General features: G+C 37.3%; 2 protein-coding genes across 3 annotated transcripts in view; one reads left to right on the top strand and one right to left on the bottom strand.

The window, feature by feature from the left end:
- Positions 1-55: 55 nt before the first annotated feature.
- LOC146502069 (G2/M phase-specific E3 ubiquitin-protein ligase-like) lies at positions 56-7,160 on the top strand. The gene is made up of 14 exons (XM_085134261.1): positions 56-1,397; positions 2,392-2,518; positions 2,860-2,960; positions 3,051-3,360; positions 3,461-3,552; positions 3,725-3,768; positions 3,924-3,957; positions 4,073-4,134; positions 4,454-4,537; positions 4,922-5,238; positions 5,308-5,489; positions 5,711-5,883; positions 6,159-6,373; positions 6,490-7,160. Exons 2-14 carry the CDS (start codon positions 2,398-2,400, stop codon positions 6,726-6,728), a joined length of 1,974 nt encoding a protein of 657 aa, XP_084990387.1. The 5' UTR covers positions 56-1,397; positions 2,392-2,397; the 3' UTR covers positions 6,729-7,160.
- A 104-nt stretch (positions 7,161-7,264) lies between these two features.
- The window catches only part of galnt14 (UDP-N-acetyl-alpha-D-galactosamine:polypeptide N-acetylgalactosaminyltransferase 14 (GalNAc-T14)), a 224,094-nt gene continuing 213,208 nt past the window's right edge, over positions 7,265-18,150 (bottom strand). The window contains exons 15-17 of one of the 2 annotated variants that reach the window (XR_014869623.1): positions 10,807-14,739; positions 8,255-8,473; positions 7,265-7,642 (exon numbers count right to left, since the gene is read on the bottom strand). Coding sequence is in view for 1 of the 2 variants with exons in the window: in XM_085134251.1 (XP_084990377.1) it covers positions 14,581-14,739 (159 nt within the window). In the remaining variant the exon portion in view is untranslated. Of the gene's footprint in view, positions 7,643-8,254; positions 8,474-10,218; positions 14,740-18,150 lie in introns of those variants that run through there. The other variant, XM_085134251.1, reaches the window with a different exon arrangement.

Genomic DNA, 18,150 nt, shown 5'->3' with positions numbered 1-18,150 from the left:
AGAAACTTAAACCAAACAGAATCAGAATCCCTTTGTCATGAATTGTTTAATTGTCATTAAACATCAAATATTCAATGAAATTAGAAGCAGCTACATGATAGTAGCATTTAGAATAAATGAGAAAAAAACCCAATAAAAACAAAAATACCAACTAGAAAACTATACAAATGTACAGGGGTTATATAGATCCGAAAGCGGGTGCGTGTGTGTGTTGTATGAGTGTGAGCAGTACTGATGTGTGAGTTTGGCTGGGGTGCACGTGTGTTCAATACAGCGGTTCATGGAAAGAAACTGTTCGTGAGTCTGCTAGTCTTGGTTTGGATGGACCTGTAGAGTCTTCCAGAGGGCAGCAGATCAAACAGGTGGGATGGAGGATGGGTGGAGTCTTGTGTGATTGCATCAGCTCTGCAGCAGTAGTGGGATGTATAGATGTCTGCAACAGAGGGGTGGGGGCAGCTGATGAACTCCTGCACTGTGTTGACCTCTTCCACTCATCCTGGGTGCAGTGTGTGAACCACACTGTGGTGCAGTATGTGAGGATGCTCTGGATGACTGAGTGATGGAGGTCACCAGCAGCTTTGCAGAGATGCTGTTCCTTTTGAGCACTCTCAGGTAGTGGTGGAGGTGTTTGCAGCCCAGGAGAGGTCAGCAGAGATCACAGTGCCCAGAAATGTGAAATCCTGAACTCTCTCCACACAGTCACTGTTTATATAGAGGGGAGGCAGGTCTGCTATGTGCCTCCTAAAGGTATGAGACAGGTATGAGTGCATTGGGGTGGAAGTTGTTAAGGCTGTTTGTAGATTATTTTTTGGGAACAGGAATGATTAAAGTGGACTTTGAGTGTGAGAAGAAGGTGTTTAGTTCTTTTGTTAATGCATGCTCAGGTCCACAACTGTGTTGGACTGTCCCCTGAATTTGGTAATATGGTGGACCTAAATACGGTGGCCCCGAGAGGCCAAACGGACTGCAACTTCAGAAAACACTTGCAAAAAGAAAAATGCTGCAAAAAGAAAACACTTGCAAAAAGAAAAACACCTGCAAAAAGAAAAACACTTGCAAAAAGAAAAACACTTGCAAAAACAAAAAGCGCTGCAAAAAGAAAAACACTTGCAAAAACAAAAATCGCTGCAAAAAGAAAAACACTTGCAAAAACAAAAATCGCTGCAAAAAGAAAAACACTTGCAAAAACAAAAAGCGCTGCAAAAAGAAAAACACTTGCAAAAACAAAAAAGCGCTGCAAAAAGAAAAGCGCTGCAAAAGCACACACAACACAACGGAAATAGGAAAAAACACAACGGAAATGTTCCTGGGGAGACAATAACCCGACGGACCAGTTGCACGAACCAAAACATACTAACCAGCGGGACTGGGAGACACTTCAAAGAAGTGGAGGAGAGGTAAATGTGTTGTAATCTCATGATTCTAATAATACTACAGATATGTTTGCAGTGTTTGGGAGAAACTAAATACATGTAACACTGTCACGTATTTAAAATACAACATATGAGTAACTGTATTCCGTTACAGTTACTGTTTAAATAGGTGATATTCAGAATACAGTTACTTTGTTGAAATAAATAGATTACACATCATTCTTTTCCTATTTCGTATTTTAGGCTATGCCCTCTCTATTTTTGGTAATTCCACTCTGGTGGAAACCCAAACAAAACACGCATTAAGAGGCTCTAATGCCTTTGTCTCAGTTTCGCGGCCCATGCCACCTCTACTTGCGGCAGTATAATGACATGACAAAATATTTGTCATGTTCACAAAATGATTTAATATGAAGGCAATAGGCAGAGTGTCACAGGCATAGCGATAAAGAATGTGCCTTCATGGGCAGTGTAGTCCGTGCTGCAGGGAGAATGGACTGCCATACACATCAAGTTTCTGTGAGTGAGGGAGGGAGAAAAAGGAAAGTGGAAAAGTATGAGTTCTCACCTAGCAGAAAAGGGAGATGGAAGCATGTAAATATAATAATAACAACTGCAGCCAAAAACAGTGCCTGACGAGTCCAGATGTAAGTACTCTGTTTAGACTCGACTGTACACTGTGTTCGTGTTTTCCTCCCAAACAATAAGTTCGGTTGGAGCAGCCTTTCAACGCCTCTCTCTGTCTGTTACTAGCAAAGTTGACCAAAACTGTAAAGCTAGTTCCAGGTGAGAGGCAGACACTGAACCCGACATATTAGCTAGAGGTCCCTTTACAACAGTTCGGAGCTGCGGATATATATATATATATATATATATATATATATATATATATATATATATATATATATTTAGATTTATATATATATATTTAGATTTATATATATATATTTAGATTTATATATATATTTGACTGCTTTGTAAAATAAATTGCTAAAATCATACAACTCATGTTTTTCAGGTTAAGATGTATTGTCCATTCTGTGGATTCCAGTTTGAGAACTTGACAAAATTTTGCTGTTCCTGTGGAAAAGACATAAGTTTTGTACCAGCTAAAGATGCTTCCACAGAACAAGAACACTCAAGAGGTAATTTTTTCTGAACTTCCTGCTATTGTAACTCCAACTCGTTTTAAAAAACTTAAAAGGGCAAGATTTGTTCAGGTGTTTGTAATTTACAGATAGTGTCATAAATTTTTTTTAAAAAAAAGGAAAATTAGAGACATCAGGTGTCATGTGACTAATAAATCTGCATTTCTGAAAGCAAAGACATTTTTCTGCTGGATGTGACTGTGGGGAAGAGGTAGATTTTTTGTGCATTATGTTCATAAGTTTTTTGAATAATGACTTTTTCATGTTTGCTTTTGAATTATAAACAACGATAGACCAATAAAGAGTCTCTCTGTCTTTCACCCTTTTCTCCTGTTCAGCCAAGACAGTCGTTCAGCAGTTCTTCAAGTACCGTGAAGGTAAAGAGGCAGAAAGGAGGATGTTCTCAAAATCCAAAAAGAAATCAACGAAAACAGTGAAGGTATAAATAAAACGTTTTTTAAATGTTAATCTGTTGTCTGACAACACTTTTCTAATATGTGACCACTTTTTTTCCTGAAATGTAATCTAGATTTCTGTTGGGATCATGAACAAAAAAAAGACTGGCATGAGACCCATGAGAGGGAAATCACTACCATTACATGTTGACCCAAGCTGGTCATCTGAGAGGCTGTTGGGTGCTGCCATTAAAAAACTGAAAGATTTCAACCAAGATATGAAAGATGTAGAATACATCCTGCTCTACCCTGATGGCTCTCAAATAAAAAATATTCCAAGAACTGACACACCCTTTACGATTGAACTCTACAAAGAGGCCGTTGGCAAGTCTTACCAAAGAATTACATTATTTGTCTGCACCCTTGAGGACTTTTTGCCAGAATGTAAGTTAAATAGAATTGCCATTAATTCTTTTTTATAGTCATATTGTTAAAGAATCTTGTGATTACTGTGTTGAAATTTTAACCAAAGTATTTCCCACAGTTCCCACAGATGTTAGTGTTTCAGAAGATGAGGAGGATGATGAAGTTATCGTTAGGGTACCACCCATTACGTCACCGCTCTCTGACACAGTGGTATGTAAATCTCAAGGATTCATTAGTTCGAGATGTTAGTGCTCTCAGTTCCGGCATAATGCATTCAATGTCTGGATATAAGACTAATATCATTCTATCGTTGTATATATAGTGGTAAGAATCTGAGCAGCCATAATCAATGAGTTTGGTGTTTGATGATTTTATCTGACAGCTTTGGTCAAGTCCAGAAAACAGTACACCAGAGCCTATACGTCGGTAAGTTGGCTACCTTCTAGCACATTGATCTGACCTCTGTGGCAGGTATATAAACATCTAATGTTTTTAACACTTTAATGTTAGCATGTGATGGCCACAAAAGCATGTTATGTTTTATAACATTTTATTTTTATCATTGGATTTATATTTTATAGGTTACCTTCAATATCCCAAACATCTGATGTGCAAGTATATAATACTCTTTTGTATAACAATGTTGCATATTTAATTGTTAAGTTTCATTTGCATGCCATTACATCTGCAGTTGTTATGGTATTGTGTTGTGTTTGTGTTTATGCTGAAGGTTCAGTGTGGTACAGAATCTCAAATGGCATCCACATCAGGAGAACATACTACAAGTTACAAGTTAGTCTTAAGTTATAAAATTACATGATTTCCCCTAGGGATCAATAAAGTATTTTGATTCTGATTGTGATTCTAAAATTTAAAAAATATAAAATGATATATCTTGTAAATAATTATAAAGTAATAAGCTCAGTGAAACTGTTTTGGTTTTTTTTAATTGTTGTTTTTTTTTTAATTATAGAGGTTCTCTATCTAATCCATAACTTGAGCAAATTCAGTCATGGTGAAGTACTTCAGACCCAACCCAGCCAAATGTAGAGCCAGAATTACTATTACATAAAATGTATTTTAATCTTCTGTTTTTACTCTTCTTTCACAGTATGTATACCAATATCTATGCACCTGTCGTTATTGACAGCAGTTCTTCAGATGCTGAGGGAGAGGAGTTGCAAAAGGAAAACTGGTAACTTTCATATCTTGAATAAGTACAATAAACCCATAATGTTTGACTTGCAGTTAACCTATTTATCAAATATTTCTTTACTAAAAATAGTGCTGGGTACTGCTGCTATTTTTGATCCTAACCTTTTACAGGAGCAAACATAGCTTAACTGTTCCTGTGAAGTTATTCTGCTGATGATTGTATTCAGAAAGAAAAGATTCTTAAAATTATTTGGTTGCTGATGATTGTTCTTCAGATCACTATTTTGCTTTTTAAAATGAATTAACAGAAAAAGGCCAATTGATAAAGCAAGAAAAATTACTTAAAAGATATTAAACCAAAAAAAACCCCATAAAGTGTAAATAGTGTAAATATTTTGTTGCTTTTCACTGACTGATTCTACAGTGATGAACCTGATGGATTGACGGCTGCAGATGTCATCTCAAATCTGGCTCTGAAGATCAACAAAACCTCCTGTAGCAGATTCAACATTAACCGAGCCAATGTCTGGGATGGTGCCTACCGAGGCTTCAGAAGGTCTTCATATAGTCCCAACTCTGGTATGATGGTGAAATTCTCTGATGACGTGGGACTGGCTGAAGAGGCAATAGACACAGGTGGGCCTACTCGAGAATTTCTCACCCTTTTGATGGAAGCCATAAGGATGAGAAGAATATTCGAAGGAAAAGACTATGCCAAATATCTCACATTTCATAGTAAAGGTATTTATTTTTTCACTTTTTTTCCATGGTCAAAATTACTTTATTATAATGTAATGTCTTTATCTTTAGCTGCAGATGAAAATGAATATTTCTACGTTGGAAGAATGATTGCAGTTTCCATTGTCCATGGTGGTCCAGGGCCATGTTGTTTATCTCCAAACTTCTTTATGTACCTTGTTGGAAAAGACAAGACATTCGAGGCACCAATTGATGATATACCAGATGAAGAAATCAAGAAGGCTCTACTAGAGGTAAATTTGTGATGTTATGATTATGACAAACGCCAATAAATGCAAATTTTTAGTCTTAGTTATCCACTTAACATAATATTAGTAACTAACTGATGCCTGAAAAGATTACTGATTGTGTAATCCAAGACTGTGTTAAATTGCACATTAATAGACAGCATGCGAAGGATGTCACTTGTGCATGTGTGTGTGTGTGTGTGTGTAATGTATATTTTTCTCTTTAGATAAAGAATGCAACATCTCTAAGTGAGCTCCGAGTAATCTCAGAAAAACACTCAAGCATGCTCCAGACAGCAGGATGCTATCGATTCATGAGGACACTGGAGGATAAGAAGAAGGTAGTAGCGGATTACATTCAGTGGTACTTCATCTACCGAAACCATCTTTCCATCCAAAGGTATAGAATTCAGACTATTATGTGCCCATTTAACATAATCTTTTCAGAAGAATAAATTGTTACTTTTTTTTATTCCAGTGAAATTTAAAGGACGGAAAAAATATATTCTAAATGCAAGACCTTTTTCAGGAGGACTTCTTTCTTGTAGCAGGATGAGTGTCTTAGCTAGATAAGAATGTTGGTTACTTTCTTAACACAGTATTTTCCCATGTGAAGTTTTCCTTGCTTGCACAAATAACATTAAACATTTTATTAAAAATTAGACTGTTTTCTAGTTTCAGAGAGGGTCTAGCAACACTGGATTTTCTAAACGCCCTGGAACAGCATCCTTCACTCTTCTTCTCATTCATGTGCTACACTGAGACCAGGCTGACAGCTGATCTTCTTGAGAACATCTTCCATGTGCAATTTGGTCCACCTGGCAGCTCTAGGCGTCAAGAGGAGACAAGAGTACTAAGCTACTGGCAAGACTATCTGCTTTCTGTAGAAGGTATTAAATTTGTTTGAAAATGTTGAAATGAGTACATTTATGTCAGCAAAGTGTAATGGCCCCTTTTTCCTGTTTATTATCATTAGAAATAACTTTTTGTCTCTTTACATTCACAGAGAAAAATGGAAGTCTGTCTCTTGAAGACATCCTTATGTTTGCAACTGGACTGAGAGAGAGAAGTCCTCCTGCAGCAATTCAGCCAAAGCCACAACTTCTTTTCCAGACCACTTCACGCTTCCCTGTAGCAGATGTCTGTGCAAATACTATCAAAATCCCAGTGTTACAAAATTATGAGGACTTCCAAGAAGCCATGGATTATGGCATCCAGAACTCTCCTGGGTTTGGGCTTCCCTAAGGTCCAAGTCCTTTTGCTTTTAAGCCACATTTATGGTTTTAGCAAACATTTGAAGTTTGTGATTTTAAAATCTGAAAATTTTGTTTCTAATAATTTATAATAGTTTCGGTAACATAAAGTTTAATGCATCGCAGAAAGTTCAATCAGGTTTTGGAATTTCAAAAGCATAATATCATAGTGGGACAATTGAACAAGTTAGACATATTTCACTGTGTTAAGAAATTGCCAAAGTAACAAAATAAAACATTTCTGAAATATTCTAATGTACTGAGACACGCTAGTATATTAACACAGGGAAAAAAAATCTGATAAATTCAGTTAAAAGGCTTTATTTAATCAAACACTTCTGTGTTTGATTACATTTTTTGTAAGATATGCAAGTTGTTCTTGGAGTTAAAAAAAAAAAAGAAAAACCCACATAAATACAGGTCTTGCAGAATGCTTTTGTAAACCTTTGTTTGTAAAACAGATCTCCAAATTAATCAACGTGTTTGTTACAGTACCTAATTAAAAGGAACAAGTTATTTTGCACAGTATGGTCTTTTGATTTCTTCAGGTAGAAAGCGTACACACTGAAAAGTTGACGGTAGTGAAACTATTTATATAAAAACTATGGTACTATTTTTTCAATACTCATTAAAGTTGGTTTGTGACAATTAGTGTCAGTGGTAATTGTACCCACATCTAGCAGATGATTTTACTTCTAAAGTCCAGTCATATTTTTGAGTGTTATATAATTTTCAACTGCAGTAGTCCAGTTGACTGGTCGAGGGAGCTCACTCTGTCTTTCCAAGTTTGTGAAATGAACCTGGAGATTGTCGTCCCCACATAGACTGTACTGAGCAGGTAGAATGTCATCAAACTGGTGCAGGATTTCTTGAGGCACTTGGAATCCACACTCTCTTCCACCATACCTTAGGTCAGTCAGAAAAATGAACAAATTCAGTCACTTCTCCAGGTACTATCCTTCAAGGTTACAGCAAAAGCGCAAAGTCAATCTTATAATTAAAAGTCAGTTCTGGAAATTGTGATTTTAAAGAATCTTAATTATGCATATATCTACATTTGTCGTTTTTAGCCAAGATGTGATCCAAAGTTAAAATATGATTGTCTAACTTTTTTTTTGTTGTTTTGGAAAAAAATATAAAAATAAAACGTATGTGCATGAAGTCAGAGAACAGAACTAATGGCAAAGCACAAGTGGCAGCTTTAATTTCTATTCAGCAAAAAGGTGAAAACAACAAAACACACTATTCAATTGCTAAAGTGTGTGTAATACCTGCTGTGAGTAACAGTTAGGGCAAATTGTTAAACCTAAATGACATACTGCTTACTTAACTCAAGTGGTTAGGTCAAGAAAGAAAAGAGTGCACATAAGGCATGGACTGTTCCCGAACCATTTTATAAATGAACAAAAGGTGGAATAACAGCAAGCTGGACAGGTATCCTGCACATAGAATACACTATACTGAGGAAGAAAAAATTTAGTAAAACTATGAAATAAAATACATGGACTAAATACATACCTATGAGGCAGGTGATACATGGCTTCTGGTTTACCAGATGGACAACAAGATTGGCGCACAGGTCGGATGGTGTGAGTGTTCCAGAGGTCTCTGTACTCGTCAAGCTCTTTTTGCAAGACATTGAGGAAGACATATCGTAGAAGGCATTTATGTTCATGACTGCCGTTGAAAAGATGCCTCTCCCTCAGGTCACTGAAGAGTTCAATCCAGAACTGAGTTCTAATGGTGGAATGACAAGGCATATAAAATTTAATAACACAAGTAATTCAATGTAATTGTCCTCTTTAAAAAAAAAGTCGTAATCTTAAGAATATTGAACTGTGCACAATTTTGTCCAAAGAAAAGCTTATTCACATGTTCTGAAGTGTTTCATCAATGCACTGCAGGAAAAAAAAAGCAACTTCACACAAATAACAAAATTTAACAATATGATTAATCTTTCTGTTATTCCTGCATTTGGTGGTTGAACTTAAGAAAAGTTGTAATATACAGGTCTGTCCATATAAATGTACTATTTTGTTTCTACATGAACACTGAAGCTGTTATCACTTGTTAGATACCACACAGAAATCCAAAAGCGAGTGAAAACATCGGTATTTTTTTTTTGGCACACAAAGTTGAAGAAATGTCTGAAACAAATGACGACCTCTAACAAATTTCTGTCATGTTGGATCAATGTTCTTATATTACTCATATTACAGTTCTCAAATTTGAAGAATCCCTTGTTCTTTTATTTATATGACTCCCTACAGGTAAACTATTTGATCTAGATGTTAGTTTGGTACTACGTAGGCACATAAATTTGAATAAATTTTACTCAATTTTAAATAGATCAATCTTTACTGATGCCATTGCCTCTAGGATTTATAATAATTTATTAAAATGTTGAATGTCAGTTTGTTTGTTGTTTTGTATAGTTCCTTTTTAGGACTTTTGTGGAATGTCTGAGTCGGATTTTCTTTTTGAGTGTGTTGTTTTAATACAAACAAATCTCACTGGTATACCAAACCATTTATTATAGCTTTTGAAGCAGTCGTGCATCACATGAGAAAAATGTGTAGGTGACTATGTTTTTCTTTGTTTGTTTGTGACTGTAATTTAATATTTGAGTATAAAACCCCACCCACAAAAAAAAGTATATCACTGACCATGAAACACCTTCAGAACCATTTGATTTTACTTTCAGAATATATTTTAAAAGCTATGCACCTTTGCTTTCTGAACGAAGACCACCAACTTTCAATCCGTTGATTTGTAGTTGAGGTGCCATACATATGACTGTGGGTTCCTGCAAGTTCATCTCCATGGTCTGATCTTAAAGCACAGTGAATTGCTGCCATTGTGCCATTTTCTGTGCCACAGTCTGTACGAAGGCATGCTGGAAGTTGACCAAACTGTGACACGCACTCCATATAATATTTTGCAATGATACCTGGGTCATTATTTGAGCTGCCACAGCTGAGCCACATAACTTTCCTTGAAAATCCATCGACACATGCACTAATAGCAACACCAAAGGGCTTCAGCTTATCATAACCATCCACATGCCACACTTGATTTGGTCCTTCTGAAAAATATCCTCTTCGAACAAACCTGCGTTTACAGCGACGCTTAACACCATATGGATCTAGTCTTGAGAGTATGTGCATTACATCATTTCTTTTAACTTTCAGATTATACTTTTGTTGCAATGTCTGACACATGGATCTGTAACCCAGAAGCTGACCTGAGCCTCTCAGTTCTTGTGTAACAGTGGAAATGACAATGTCAGTGGGAGTAAAGTCAGTCCTTCTAGTCATTCCAGCATCTTTTAGCCTCCTCTTTAATGTTCTCAGACTCATACAAATATTATGCTTGTTTTCAAGAAAATCCAGGATCACTTCATATGTATGGCCCTCAGAGAAATACTTAGTGATGATGTGTGTGACTGAGACTGGGCCTAAGGTTGAAGAGAAAACGTGAAAAGATAATTACGACCGCAGGAATCCACAAATGCACTTAATAAGTGTTTTAAAAAAACATACCACATCTGAAACAACTCTCAATAAACATGACTCAAGTATTTAATCTTCTTGATGTGTGCTTAAATAAAGGCCAGCAAAAGCTCAAAGAACATGGACCAGGATTCAGGACTTATCACTCTCATTAAGACCTCTATGCTGACAACTCAAAATGAGCAAAATTAGAGAAGTTAGAAGAATTTCGTCACTGTGTACATATGCCCTATTAAGTAATAAACTAGTTTTTAAAATTATGCCGTAGAACCGGTGGCAGGCTTAAACCAGAATACAGTTCTTAGTACCTACCAGTTCATGCCTTTGTGTTTTTGGAATTCTGATTTACCTTTGCATACAGAGTCTTTAACAATACAAAAACCTTAGAATAAGGAAATGAATATAGTACTTTGGAATGGCACATGAATAATAATCCCCCCCCCCCCCAAAAAAAAGTTTAACACGCACTACTGAAGCTACTGTGGTGTATATAAGTCATTATGAAGCAATTAAAAGGTGAGCAATAAATACTAGAACATAGGAAAGTGAAGTGCTTACCATTCTCTATAAAAGGTGCTAAAACTTGAATGTTAGTTCCACAGGACCCACAAAAAACTCCAATTTGCCCCACTAGCTGGATTCCACAATATGGACAATACATTGCCTGATGAAGACACAATGCCAAATTAAAACCTGAACACATTAACTGCAACACTCCTTAATGACTTTGACTTATTAGTATTTGTTCTCGAGTTTAAAAAAGCTTCATTTCTAAGGCTACATTAAACATTATCTTTGTTAGACTTATCTTTGAATGTATATTCCAGATATCTGTAGTATTATTAGAATCATGAGATTACAACACATTTACCTCTCCTCCACTTCTTTGAAGTGTCTCACCGGCCCGCTGGTTAGCGTGTTTTGGTTCGTGCAACTGGTCCGTCGGGTTATTGTCTCCCCAGAAACATTTCCGTTGTGTTTTTTCCTATTTCCGTTGTGTTGTGTGTGCTTTTGCAGCGCTTTTCTTTTTGCAAGTGTTTTTCTTTTTGCAGCGCTTTTCTTTTTGCAAGTGTTTTTCTTTTTGCAGCGCTTTTTGTTTTTGCAAGTGTTTTTCTTTTTGCAAGTGTTTTTCTTTTTGCAGCGCTTTTTGTTTTTGCAAGTGTTTTTCTTTTTGCAGCGCTTTTTCTTTTTGCAAGTGTTTTTCTTTTTGCAAGTGTTTTTCTTTTTGCAGGTGTTTTTCTTTTTGCAAGTGTTTTCTTTTTGCAGCATTTTTCTTTTTGCAAGTGTTTTCTGAAGTTGCAGTCCGTTTGGCCTCTCAGGGCCACCGTACCTAAAAGCAGATTTGCGTGGTTTGAGGAGTGTTTTGACATGGCTGTTCATCCAGGGCTTCTGCTCTATGTGACGCTGATGTAGGGCAGAACAGCCAGTGTGTGAACAGTCAGGTCCTACCTGTCAAAGACACTCTTAGGATGTACAACTGGTTGTAAAGGTGTGACCTTCATAACCAGTTGGTTCTTAAGATAAACGGATTTCTGTTGAAGTTGAACACAGAGGTTTCACAACCACAGCTGCAGATCTCAAAGGAAATACCCTTGTATTTCTGAAGGTAATATATTACACCATACTTGCATTATAAACAAACATGAGGCTGTGCAATTCTAACCTGTTACTGCAGTACTTTAAAGCCCTTAAATTTAATGAATTAATATAAAGTCTACTGTGAGGATGCACGATCACAAGAAAATGTGCCATAGTCCAAACATGGACCTAACTGTGTAAACGGTAAAACATAAGAAAAGATTAGTTGTAGTTTTGTAAATATTTTGAGCAGCACTGTGTTTGCACCAACAGTAGCTCACAGTTTGCACAATAAGCATGTCAATAAAATAGAAACAGCCATTATAAAAGCTTTATTCTGGATTCAGGAATCAAACAGGATATCAAACTGATGCTGAAGATGTCAAACACATTATGTAACTGAACCGCAAAGAAGTTCTACAATTTTTAAAAATCATTGTGTGAACAGACAGAGAGGCGATTTAGAGAAGACTTGCAGTTAACACCAGTTTGGATTTTGACTCTTCCCACAGGTTTGAGCTCCACCAGCCCAACCTCGTGCCCATTCAGAGTGCTCAGAAATAATCTCAGGTAGGAGAAAAACAAAAGGTTTGGTTGCATCATAGCACGCCTCGAGAGTGGACACATTTATTAAAATAAACCCTAAATAGCATCATTTTTATTAATTTACCAAACTTGCCTGATAAATATCAATACTTTGTAATTATGGTGAAAAAATCTCATTTGTGTATAAAAAGTCTCACATGCACAGCAGCTGTGTGAAGCAGCTGCTTCATTTGGGCAACAGGAATCAGAAATTTGCTGATTTGATTTACCAGCATGTAGATATTCTGACATGTGCTGCATTCATGCTGTTCTTCCTCTTACATATTTTTTTCCACTGAGACTGTTTGTCCATATTTGCATCTGTAGCTCTGTCCTGTCTGCTTTTATGCTACATCCTGTAGTTAAGCCAGGGCGTGCTCTAAATTTCAGGTTTTGTGTTACCTAATGTGACTCCCCTCATTGTTTATTTCTTTTCTTTTCACCCTCTTCCTCATATTTCTGCAATCAAAGCTATTCACATGGCCAAGAGAGCTGCATGAGGCCAGGTTTTAATGGGGAAGTTACAGTCATTTAAAGAACCCATTAAAATGCTCCATCCACTGTGCAAACCCTATAACACTAACAATATGGGAATTCTAGCAGTCCCAGAGTAGGCAGCCTTGGTTGGCGTACAGAAACTACTCTAGATCTAGACTGTGTTTAGGTGCAAAGCTTTCTAAAAGTCAGCATTCCTATTCCCATTTCCTAATTTTTATTTGGTAAATGGTAAATGTTTTGGCATATATATATATAGCACTCTTCTACTCTGAGCACTGAGCAATTCTAGTCATTTAAGGTGGCTTTGCATCATTCATAGTTCAAAATAATCTTTCTTTATCTCATACTTGGTACAGCTCCTAAGTTCATCCTCTCTGAAACAGGCCATTTTAGTTCCTGTTCCTTTAAGGCCACCCACCCTTTAAGCCTATGTTTCTTAAAGTGTGGGGCAGGTCCCGTAGGTGGGGCACAGAGCCACTGCAGGTGGGACACTGTCAACCTGGTGAAAAATATGAAGTGAAACTGGGTTTGCTTTTATTAGGCAGAGTATACAAAAATAGTTGACTGATGCTGCTGCACTGACCTTTATAGGTCAACATAAGAGGAGTTATACCTCACACAAAGATCCTTTGTTATCGCTCGTTTTTTTTAAACTCTCAAGAGTGTTGAGCTTCTAAAATGGGGCATATGCCACAAAAACTAGGAGCTGCTATTCTAAGCTTACTTTCTTCTGATTGGCTGCCCCTTGCAAACAGAAGGTTTGAACAGAAGATGGGTGGGGCTTTTGTGCTCACTTTAGGAATATCCTCTCTCACTGACATCACAAAGAGCCTACCGTTGAAAAAAATGGTACGAAGCGGAGCATTTAGAGCAGGGTGGAGCCAGAGCTTTAGGATCACAGGGGTTACTTGTACATAAAGTGTCCTCATAATTGAGAACCTCAATAACTGAGACCATTCCCAAAGCAGTAAATGAAAACTTAAGCCAAGCAACAAAACAAACAAAGAAACAAAAACCTTAGGATATATTCCAGACTGGAGATGATTGCATCCCGCTTGGTGTGACAGACTAAAGATTTCACATTTTGTGCTGTTTACTGGGGCTTTACTTTGGTGAGTTTCTGGTTAGATCCCAGTAAGAAACCGACTGGGATGCTGCAGTAAAGACAGTGACAGGTATTTGACCAACTGAGATAAAATCTCGAGCTGTGCTTGGTTTTAATTTCCAGCTTATTAAACATCCTTTAAAAGCAGATTGCAAAAGACACAGGAAACATTCTATGATTGTTATTTTTTGTTTGTTTTTTTTGTCCATCTCAGCTATTTGAAAGTTCTGGGTTTTAAGGTGCACTTGGTTTTCACTCTCCAATACAGACACTTGAATCTCCAAACCACACATTTTTCCTGCATCTCTTGGAGCAACATTATTTCAAACCAGTGCAGCTCATAAATAAATCAGGACTTTATACCTGAAAGGTCTGCATTTCTTTTCATGCTACAAAGACCCATAAAAAAGTCTTCATCAGCTTTCTATTCAGATATCCTCGATGCAGCACTGTGACATGATTGCTCATGCATGGTCAGTGTGTGAGCAGCATTCTCTCTTTGAGTTGAGGGATGAGTGTGACAGGGCACATTTTTTAAGAGGGTGTAAAGGTCACATGGTCAGGGGTCAGGAGAAGGGGACTTCCCATCTTTGCGTGTATGCGCTCAGTTCACAGGGGCTGATCACCAACATTCGGGAATCGTCCATCCCATCCAGAGCCATCTCTGAATCCAGGCAGAACCGGGAGACGAGGTGCTCCAAGTGAGTCCCTGACTTCTGCCACCGCTGCAGGAAAAATGAAGAAAAAAACATTTAAAAAGTTAAAAATGGTAAATGGCCTGTATTTGTATAGCGCTTTACTCAGTCCCTAAGGACCCCAAAGCGCTTTACACTACATTCAGTCATTCACCCATTCACACACACGTGACGGTAAGCTACATTGTAGTGTAGTGGATTAGTGGCTGACCTGCTCTGCCAGCTGAGCTACAGCCAAAAACAAACATTTAAAATCTTAACTACCTTATCATCTCATGTAAATTAGAAAACAAAACATTTACTGGTTAGTGTGGAAAACATACCACAAATAAGGAGTCCAAAAATGTAATTTTTTGTTGTTGTTGCTGTGCTTCATTTTTTTCCGCTCACTATTGATCCAGCTGCTGTACTGCAGTCAGGAGCTGCTCGGAGGATCTAATGAATGCAGAAACTTGCAGCAGCTGTGAAAAGGTCTTCAGTCATGCTCTGTTGAGCAGGTGTATTACTGTATGACCGCAGAGAAATATGCTGAGAAACACGAATCTGACAATGACAGAGCTGATGTCACACTCTTTCGCATAAAAAAAAATGAAAAGAAAACGTTTTTTAGGGGTTACACCTGCACACACAGCACTAAATGGCAGGCCTCGCTCAAGTAACTGAAGTAATTTAGAAAGCATGGAATATGCAGGCTATACAGCCGCCACCAAATCTAACAATACACCAACACAACATCTAAGAAAAAAACCCCAGGATGCTTCAGCAGAAATCCCCAGGAACCGTACGCCACACGGTTACCACCAAACAGAGGTTAGCGCCACAATTCTCATCAGAGGACCCGTCGGAGAAGCACTCTTCACTGAATCCTGAACGCTGTTATTGGTGATCAAATCTTTACTTTCAGAAGTGCATGTGTCTGCAGATTTTACAAGTATGAAAAGTGCAAATATTCACTGATTTATTGTCATATATGAAGCATCTGCATATGATCAATGAGTGAGACCAAGTCAAGTTCTAACACAGCGACACACTTAATATTTTTTTTTATCTATCATCTGTGTAAAAGAGCAAAATTAGAGCAGTTCAAGAAGAATACATGTGTAGTTTGTTGTTTTGGTTTGTGAGCTTAAATTGTTTTATGTGTGGGTTGTATATGAGTGTAGACTTGTATATAATTAAACATGTATATTGTGAGATTATAATGTATATTATCTGAACTCTGAACATTGATTTGCTATAAGAAATAAGGGGGTAGGAACGGAGATATTCATGACAACTTGATGTCTTTACTTTGTTTTTTGTCTTTCTTTTTCCTTGCTATTTTAGTTATATTTACATGTCCAAAATAAAACTCATATTCTATTCTATTCTATTCTCCTCACATCATTCAGAAATCTTGTGATATTTTTTTGAACATCTGCTTTCAGATTTTCTTTTTTCCATTCAATATCTATTTGTGAAGATGGGGTGGGGAAAAAAAAAGTTGCACTTGAGCAACAAGATCTTGGGTTTCAATCCTCCATCCAGCTGGGCCATGTTCTCCCTGTGGATGTGTGGGTTTTCGTGGGACTCATGACTCAGGCTAATTGGTGATTCTAAACTGGACTTAGGTGTGCATGGCTGTGCTCTTGGGTGTACTCAGCCTCTCATACTCCTATAGCTGAGTTGGGCTCCAGCCTGTCTATGACCCATGTCCATATAAGTGATTAGGATCTTACAATGGTAAAATATTCTTCCAAAAATCACTTCTAAGTTGTGCCAAGCTCAACTGCTGTTAAAATGTTCATGAAAAAAGAAAGTAATTTAAGTAATCCTAATAATAAAAACAAATCAAACACTGATTCAGGCTCCCTGGTGGAGTTATTAAATGTGCCAGCTCAATAGTTTACAGCTGCTTTCACTGATGATATTTGTTCCCTTTTTACTCAAATAATACTTCAATAATTGTTTGTATTGTTTGATTGGAATCATTCAGACTAATGTTAAAAGCTGTGTTTTTGTCAGGAGCGAAATTATTCTCACCTTTAATATTCATTAAAATCATTTTTTACAGATCCAAAGTGACTAACATTTTTCACATGACTCCACCAACTTTACTTGAAACCACCTGGTAATAAAAACATATTTATGGTTGTACTTCCACATCTAATTATACTCTCTACATTTATTGATTAAGGGGTAATCATAAATTCTGACTGCTTTCAGTTTACAATGGAGAGCATGTGATTCCCCACAGTCACCACTAGATGGAGAAGTCTCCTGACTTTTTCAACAATCCAGTGGCTCTTTGACCAGACAGACACTATGTGTGTGTGTGTGTGTGTGTGTGTGTATTATTCATAGCTGGATTCTTTAGCTGTGAAACAAAGCAGTAGATATGATCAGACATGAAGAGAGGCTTTTATCTAGCAGTGGGTCTGAAACCCAGCCATCTGAGACAGACAAAGAAAAAGAGAATAAAAGATAAAAGAAGAGAGACAAAACGAGGGAAAAATAGAAACTATTTGTGTGTGTGTGCCATTTGTGTGATATCTGTATCTTTGTGTTTCATAATTTGCACGTTTGTGTGGTTATCTCCTTGTATCAGTGTTTTTATGCTTACGTTGGCTCGGAGCGGCCATGTTGTATTTGCTGAGCCTCTGAAGCATATCACTGTCATGTATCTTGATCTCATGAGGCATTGTAAAGACACACACACACAGTCACACAGACCCCCCCACACACAAATCAGCTTTGTTCTGTGGAAGTGCATTGTGGGTCTGCTGCGGCATTGTCAAGATGACATGCCCATCAGAGTACAGCGACGGGCCGCCGAGATTTTTAATTGAAAAAAAAGACGGAGGGATAATTAAAAGTAAATTAATTAGTATTCAACTCATTAGTGTCGGCTCCAGCAGACTATAGAGAGTAACATGTTGCGTTGGTTTTTCTCTACACATCACTGTCTCTCTTTTAAGTACTGCACATTAAAGTTCATAAGCCTTTTGTTGCCTTTCAGGATGACTCAAGGGAGATGGGAGTCTTTTCCAACCTGGTGAACAACACAGGCTGAAATGAAATCACCTTTCTCCAGGAATCTACAGGTATCAAAATACCCTGGTAAGAGACTGTACATTAAAGATGGATGTAGCCACTGTGTCATAAGGGTGGAAATGGAAATGATCATATTTGAACGAGAGGGTGAGAGCAAAGTCACCAGATAGAAAGTTTAACTATAAAGCTTCATTTTTATTATATTTTTATTATATTTTTATTGCACAAAAGAACAAGAGCGCGATAACAAAGTGCAAAATGCAAGAATCTGCACAGGGAGCATGCTGAACTTGTCTCATTAGAGTCCACGGGAGGCTGAATACAGCAGCTGTAAAAGTAATACAGTCAAGTGTTACTTCTGCATCTAATCAGCTATAAAACACCTTGAAAAAAGTTTTTGGCTCTAAA

This window comes from Neolamprologus multifasciatus, chromosome 15 (genome assembly GCF_963576455.1).
Source record: "Neolamprologus multifasciatus chromosome 15, fNeoMul1.2, whole genome shotgun sequence".
NCBI lineage: Eukaryota > Metazoa > Chordata > Actinopteri > Cichliformes > Cichlidae > Neolamprologus > Neolamprologus multifasciatus.
The sequence above is the reverse complement of the archived record's forward strand: the minus strand, read 5'-3'. Positions and strand labels throughout refer to the sequence as shown.

Bases quoted from the DNA above. Each gene is read 5' to 3' on its own strand.
- LOC146502069 (XM_085134261.1), top strand. From the start codon at position 2,398: ATGTATTGTCCATTCTGTGGATTCCAGTTTGAGAACTTGACAAAATTT. The intron at 4,135-4,453 runs GTTAGTCTTAAG...CTTCTTTCACAG, and splicing joins GAACATACTACAAGTTACAA to TATGTATACCAATATCTATG. The intron at 4,538-4,921 runs GTAACTTTCATA...CTGATTCTACAG, and splicing joins GAGTTGCAAAAGGAAAACTG to TGATGAACCTGATGGATTGA.